The sequence below is a fragment of the Egretta garzetta genome, unplaced genomic scaffold (genome assembly GCF_000687185.1).
Source record: "Egretta garzetta isolate BGI_Z169 unplaced genomic scaffold, ASM68718v1 scaffold486, whole genome shotgun sequence".
In the NCBI taxonomy this organism is placed as follows: domain Eukaryota; kingdom Metazoa; phylum Chordata; class Aves; order Pelecaniformes; family Ardeidae; genus Egretta; species Egretta garzetta.
In genome coordinates, this window is record NW_009260126.1 from 2,214,481 (window position 1) to 2,222,103 (window position 7,623).

General features: G+C 38.7%; 1 protein-coding gene across 1 annotated transcript in view; it reads right to left on the bottom strand.

The window, feature by feature from the left end:
• Positions 1-5,764, bottom strand: part of RGS10 (regulator of G protein signaling 10) — a 26,108-nt gene extending 20,344 nt beyond the window's left edge. The window contains exon 1 of the mRNA XM_009641437.2: positions 5,740-5,764. Coding sequence (XP_009639732.1) covers positions 5,740-5,764 — 25 coding nt within the window. The remainder of the gene's footprint in view (positions 1-5,739) is intronic.
• Between the last annotated feature and the right edge of the window lie 1,859 nt (positions 5,765-7,623).

Genomic DNA, 7,623 nt, shown 5'->3' on the forward strand with positions numbered 1-7,623 from the left:
GGCCGGGGCAGGCCTGGCGCCTCCGCACTCCCTCCCTCCCGCCTCCGCGCCGCGCCCCGGGGTGAGGGGAACGGCGGAATTTCCACGTTACCGTGAGGCGCGCAGACTGTCAAATGCAACGTGGCGACGGACGACGGGTCCTCAGTATCCCCAGCGCCTGTGGAGGACGGCACCCTTCCCCCCTTCCCAACCTCAGCCCCTTCGCTGTTCCTCCCCAGCTGTTCCAGCCTTCCCCGCTTTCATTCCCCTTTCCTACCCGTCCAAACAGCACCGTTATTTCAATTCACCCACATTCATCTCATCTCTCCCGCCTTCCTCTTCCCAGGCTCAAGCTTCCTACTTCCCGGTCCACTCCTCTCATTGCACTCCTGGACATCGGGCAACCATTTCTACCGGGCATCCAGCCTCCAGACACTGTTAGGTCTTTGCTGAGCAGATGCAAGAAACAAAAACGCTTCCTCAAGACTATCACCTTTACGAATTTGTGTGCTTTCTTACCAAAACTGAAGTGCCAAGTTTCCTGTGCTGAGGCAACTCCTTTGCTCTTCCAAGACTTGGAAGAACAACTATTTCTCCACAGAAAAAGCACAATTACGATTTTAACAAAGGCATTTTCACTTTTGTAAATAACAAAATATTTAATAAAATACTAGCACGTAGCTAGTGTAAGAAATTTATGTAATTCTGACAAAATAGTAAGCCATGAATTACCTCAGGAAGCAGAGGACAACAGTAGTGCTGAAAGCCCATTGGAAATACCACCGATACCTAAAAAGTCACAGAAATCACTGCTAGCAGACAAGTCAACACTTGTTTTATTTCCATCTAAGCCAAGTCCCATCCTGAACACAATAACTAGGTCTGTTCAGAGAGAGAACTTGGATGGGCTGAAACATACAGATATTTTCCACTTACACACACGAGGCCAAGATTTCATTCCTGGGAATTGGTGACACCAGAACACTGAACACAAGAACAAATTGCATCTGTGATTCCAAAATAAACAACAGCACAATACCTTCCAGCTGAAGTGATTTGGCCTGTACACCACCGAACAGTGGCCTTCACTACCAGGGCCAAAAGCCGTGTTAGCTGGTAAAGATTTCTTGGCTCTCAGTGGATCAAAAAAACCCCCCCAAACCCCAAGTTTGCTACGCTGTTGAGGGAACCGCTCAACAGCTGCCCATGGTATTTCCAAGCAGAAGTGAGACAGGTATGACAGTATTTGGACCACAACTGGCATCTCTGTGCAACCATCAAAAGAGCACAGGTGGCACAGCCAGGAGAGTAAGGCACCCTGGACAGGCACAAGTGAAAGGAATGTACCTGGTGTCAGTTTTCGGAGAAGAGAACTTGAAAAAAATCTTTTGGAGTGTGCATCCAGTCACAGCCATTAACACCAGGTATTTCAGAGCAGTACATTTACACTGAAGCAGTAGATATCACCAGATTTTATTTTTCTTTACAATTCAGGTCACAGAGCCCAAAGATTTTGATTTTAAATGTTAAGAACTAGCACTTCTATGACAAATACATAATCTTTAAGCTAATGTACTGACAAGAGGTTAGTGGAGTAGTTTTAAGACAACTTTATGGATTTGGAGATTGGGGTACACAAGAAAGCTTAGGGATCAAAGGTTGTGCCCATGGTGCATGTTCCTATGCTGGTATCTCCAAGAAGCCCCACAGAGCGCAGCTGTCCATTCGCACTCATTCATATACTGCTAAACCTGATCTTCAGGTCTTGCCACAGGTCTACCTGTAGAAGCCAGGACATTTTCTGTTCCTTTCCTCCACATGGTTCATTTGCTGGAGATGTTTTTGTCTTTTTCCACAAATAAGCTGTGATACCTGTATACAGCCACAGGCAACTTTTAATTATGATTTAATTCCTACTGTGCCAGTGTCCATGTGCCAAATCTATACATTCTTATGTGGATTTTTAGACCTTGCATCACAACTCTTACCATCTTTTCTTTAATTTCACAGGGTAAAGCTTAAAAACAATTAAGCTAAACATAACCCACAAGTTTGTTTGATAACCTTTGGCCATGCCAGGTAATATATAGCAGAAGATGCACTCCATGTACTTAACAAGTCATGGCAAATCTAAAGAATTGTGCATCATTAAAATCATAATGTACTGAAATTTAGAGATGCAATTAGTCACACCATCTGATGATATTTTATGTTCAGCTTTTATTTCTGCTTTCAATACTACTCAGTAATGTTCAAATAGTAGAGTTCACTTAAAACTGAACAGAAAAACTTTCATGAGCTGTGTATCTCCCACCCCATTCTGTACATACATGACTTGTTAGCATATTGTATAGCAGCAAACCTTGGCGTGCTCATTATCCTAAATGAGGACAGGTTTAATAATTTATCTTTCATTGACATTGGTAGGTACAGGCACTGGAGAAAATGAGAATGTGCAAAACGCCCAAAAAGGCAGAAACACACTTGAAATACACTTGATGAATCTGTGATTTCAGGCAAAGATATTAAAGATTCTATTTTTAAAATTTTATTTGTATCCTGAAGACTAGTTGGTGGATTTGAAATAGCTGGTTTTGAAAAGAAATGGAAGCAGTTGTGCTTAGCTGTTGCCATTGCAAAAATCCATTCTGGAACGTACTGAACTATGAATAACATCACTAAAAATTCATAAAATGTGTGGCTCATTTCCATGTCAAATTGCAGTTCAAAGACTCAAAACTGATCTTAATGCAACTGTAGAGGTACTTATTTACCTAAGAACTTAAAATCAGAAATGTTAATGAGGAGAGGCCTTCGAAGTAGGAAGCTCCCATCTGCTACACGAAACCCCCTCAAGAATCTAATTTTAGACTTGCAAAGTTTATTTTCCAGTTATACTGCACGTGTTTCTAAAGCATTCCAAGAACACAGTACTGCATAGGTGTTACCGTGCACATAAAGGCCAGATTCACAAACCTTGGTTTTCATTATACTGCAGCCACCTGTTCTGGAGGTGACACTTGCACCAGTAAATAATGTTTCTGCTGTAAAATTTCACCACCTGTTCTGGAGGAGGCACCAGTAAATAATGTTTCTGCTGTAAAATTTCCTTCAGACACTTACCCAGTAACAGCTCAAACGCCTACCAGAGCTGCTGATTCAGCAAGTTCTCCAGCTGCCCCAACAGATTCTCATCCTGGCTAGAAAAGTCCTCGCACTCCCTCAACTTAGTACAAGACTTAAGAGCACCACTGTCCCTAGCACCGCTTTCTTTGCCAGGGCACGTGGTAGAACGGACGCAATGAAAAAACAGAGCTTGTGAGAAGTTAGACTAGACAAGTGTGATTCAAAAGCCCCCCCACACGATTTCTACTGGGAGTTTCCTGCTTGTACTACCAAACCCAGAGCATCTTTGTGAGAAATTTTTTTTTCTTTCTAACAGTTCTGGTTCATAATTGGCAATGAGGTTACGAGCTGGAAAGACTGAGGAAACTTAAACATCTTGTCCTCTAAAATCTCTAAAGCAAATGAGCATGCTTTTGACAGTATTGATTTCTACTAAAAAATTTCACTTAAACCCAAGGACTTCATCCTCAACTTCTATGAGATTCAGAAAGCAAAACCAAACATTACTGTAATGTCTCCTATAATTTTGTAACTTCCAAAGGACTTTTTGAATATGGCTAACAGTCCAGCATTTTGCCTAAAAATGTCTCCACGTGAATTTAAACAGAAAGTGATCTGTTAATATACATTCTGCAGATAGGCAAACCTAGCCTCATATGATGTGACATTATAGACTACAGTCTATAGACTAGAGACTAGAATAAGATTAGATCCTGCACTGCAAACTGTATTTTGGCCAGAAAACACAATGTATTTTAATCCATGAGAATACAGGCATAAAAATCGCTGACTGTTTAAAGTATCATAGGTTCAATACATAAAGCCAGGTTTCAAACTTCATGAACATTCATCTTAGTGTTCACGATGGGTTGGCAAACACAGCTTTGAAGTTTTTCCTTCCAAATCAGCCAACACTGAAATGCAGAGTATCACGAACCTAGAGGTACACTGTTTTGTTTTGGTTTTTTTAATTTAAATATTTTAGTTCTTATGTTTTCACAATTTAAACACAAAGAAATTAGTGACAGGTTCACTGCTGGAATACACTACAGTGTGGTTAAGCCTTCTCCTTTTGGAGAAAGCAACATGATTTGATGTTGTTAAGATCGGGGGTGGGTCAGGGGTGTCAGTTCAAAGGCTCACTTTTTAGTTTTATTAACCTTAAACCAGTAAGCCATTTTTAGTTTCAAATCAAGTTTTTTACGTCTTAGCTAAATGCATTTACTGTCCAAAGATTCACAAATACCAGAGTAAAAGAGATAATAAAACATGTTTTTAATCTTTTAATAAGATACACACAGGGAAAATATAAACATACCCTTCCTGTAAGGCACACAGCATAAAACAGCTTTGAAGAGAATTCTAGTAAAAAACTGTATCCTATTTCAGGCTTGCCTAAATAAATCAGGGGAATTTGTCCAGCACCCCTCACTTCGAACTCGGAGAAAGCTCTAACTCACTCCTTTGTAATACTTCATATATTGTAAGGAGGTTCACAGGGTCAACTTTTATCCCTAATCTTGTGGAACTTTCCTCAATACCTCCAACTCCAAAATACAGACTGCAAAACTCTAGCAGCAACATTTAAAACACACAGAAACTGAATTACAGGCTAAGTAATTCTAGTAGCGCACCTACTGTATATTACTTATACCTAGGCCACTTCATAAATTGCACTAAAAAAAAAAAGACCAAGTGTTTCAAAGCTTGCAGTTTAAGTGGGTGATTTTTTTTAAAACAAAGTTTTATGATGTTCTTTGCATCTGACAGTGAAGTAAAAATGTTTAATTAGGTTAGTATTAAATGTATATTTAAGTTTGATAAAAACCTTACTGCTTACTTCCCGAGTTTCTTCAACTTTGTTCTATAAAGAGGAAAGAATAATTTTATTTTCCTTCTATACTACCTTTAAATGGGAAAAAAAAAGGTAAATGTCATTTTTTTACCCTCCAGGTACCCACAAGATTTAAAAACAGGTTTCAGAAAATAAAGTAGGACCATGAATTAGAACTTGAGATGAAGAGATATAGTTTTCAATAACCAATTTCATAGCAATAAAAACTTGACTTGGTAAAACAGTATTCATACATCCAACGTAATTAAGAAATTATCATCAAAACTTTAAAAGCATTCTAAGCCCCTCTGGACTATACGTAGTTAGGACTGATGGGGGGGCACAGTAAAGAAATCTCAGTTTTTGTGAATTATGTCCAGTCTGGTACGAACCAATAAAAAAAAAAAAAAAAAAAGGAACTTAACATACACTTTCAACATCCATCTGTAAATACTGAAACATGCATACATTACAGAAATCAAGGATTTTTGTAATACTGGGGAACATTAAAAATTATACCTGAGGTCAGCGTTTGTTTCTGGTAAGAAGCAAATGCAAATGAAACATATTGGCTCCTTGTGCATGAAAAGCACATACAAGTCTGCTGACTAGAAACATACGTAATCGAAGTGAGAAACACAGCAAAATAAACAGGGTACAGAAAATGAGAGCTATGTAGCCCTAACAGTAACTGAATCACAACCCACAATTTAAGTATCTGTATGTATTTCTTACAATGAAAATAGTTATGAAGGAACGCCTGTTTCTACAGCCTCAGTAAACTTAAGATTTGGACATACCTGGATACTCCTGATGAGACTGCATCTTGCCTTTCTTTTATTTAGAAGTCACACACAAAGACTCTGGCAATACTGTCCAGTAAGATTTTGCTGTAGAAGCATTTCAATGAAACGTCACTTTTCGAAACTATGCAGCTTGTCAGACACTTGCTGCTAGATGCTGTGACCTTGTAAAATTATTTAAAATATAATATGGCATACCTTGCCAAAAAATTTCCACATATACCTCTTGGAAGACAAGTTCGATATTGTTTCTTAAAAGGCCATAAAGCAAAAAGATGCTGGAACAAATGCTCTCAGAAGTCAACATGAACACAGCATGACCTTGTATACTGGCCTTAAATCTTCAAAATGCAACATACATTCAGTAACGTTGGGCCTCTGACCTCAGGTATTGACCATTTCAAAATACATTAGCGATACATATGAACAGCTGAACATATGAATATATATGAACTTCTAGAACAAGGTCATGTTATATGCATATTGTAAGAGTTTATAGTCATTTGCTCACTTCCGAAAATGTCCCTTTTAAGTGATTTGAGACATTTCACGGACTTTCGTATCCTTATTCATGGAGTACATAAATCCAAGTAGGAGGTAAGATTCATCTAGGAATAGTGTCCCAGAAACAGTCACATGTTTCTTAGTCTGTCTGAAATTAGCCATGGTTTTAGATATTTAGTCACAAATACAACAGAAATTTCCCCTAAAAAAACATAGCATATACCTGTAAATGAAAGAAGCCCTAATTCACAGTAAATAATGTTCGACCTCAGCCTTCTCTGAATATTTGCAAATCTACAGGACAGATTTATTCTCTACAGAACACAAGCTTTGCACTTAAAGCAAGCAGCAAGGCATAAACGTTTCCAGCATTTGACTGTACAACAGTGATCCCGTACAGCAGCTGTAGCACATGACAGCAGCTACAAGAGGTTGATTCCGTCTTGACAGTCTAAGGTGTATTCATGTAGCCTTCCCGCACTTTTAGGTGCAAGTAAAACTCAAGTAAAAATGGTTCTACACAGGTATATTGCAAAATTAAATGCTTCTTCTGGTAGGCAAGAGGGTTATTTTCCCCACAGTCAGTACCTGAGTTAGAAGATTTGAACTAACCAATGAATTGTACCAATTGTGTCTTTCCCATCATGCTTGATAACCCAACATTAAAGGAACCAAATAATCTGGGGAACGAGAAAGATCTGCTTCATTGAAAGGATCAAAGAAACAACAAAGAGCACTTTTTCATGGAATAGCACCCCAATAATAATTCTCCATTTATGCAGATCAAAAAAACAGCTACTCAAATGGAGGATGGGAGCTTTTCATCATCACCTGGGATAGTTAAACTTCTACAGAGCTGGCTCTAGTAAGGCAATTTCCATCTAGGAAATGTAAGCATTATTCACTGTTTCATGTGGTAGACTTGTGATTCTTATTCAATTCCTACCCACCCCGCTCCAGAAATTATACATTTACAGAATGGGGAGACATTCAACAAGCAGCTTGTGCATCTCTCAAACTACTTCAATTATACAAACAAAAAGGTCAATACAGGCAAACAACAGTGTGTCAATCTAAGAGGTCTAAATTAAGCAAAGGTCTACACATTCAGATGCTTAATGTAATTTGCTCCTTTATTTGTTTAGTCAGCTTAGGTATTCTAGCTTGGCTGTTTGACGTGCATCTATTTTCTCAGGTACCAAAAAGAAAGTGGCCAAAGGTTATGCATAATTTTAAAATTGTGTAAAAACAACATTATTTTAAGTAAGGAGATAAAGCAAGTTTGTGTCTGAATGGTCACAGTCCTTTGGATACTGATGCCACCTATCATGATTTTTCAGTATGACTGACAGTATGATTTGGCACTGATGCTGCTGC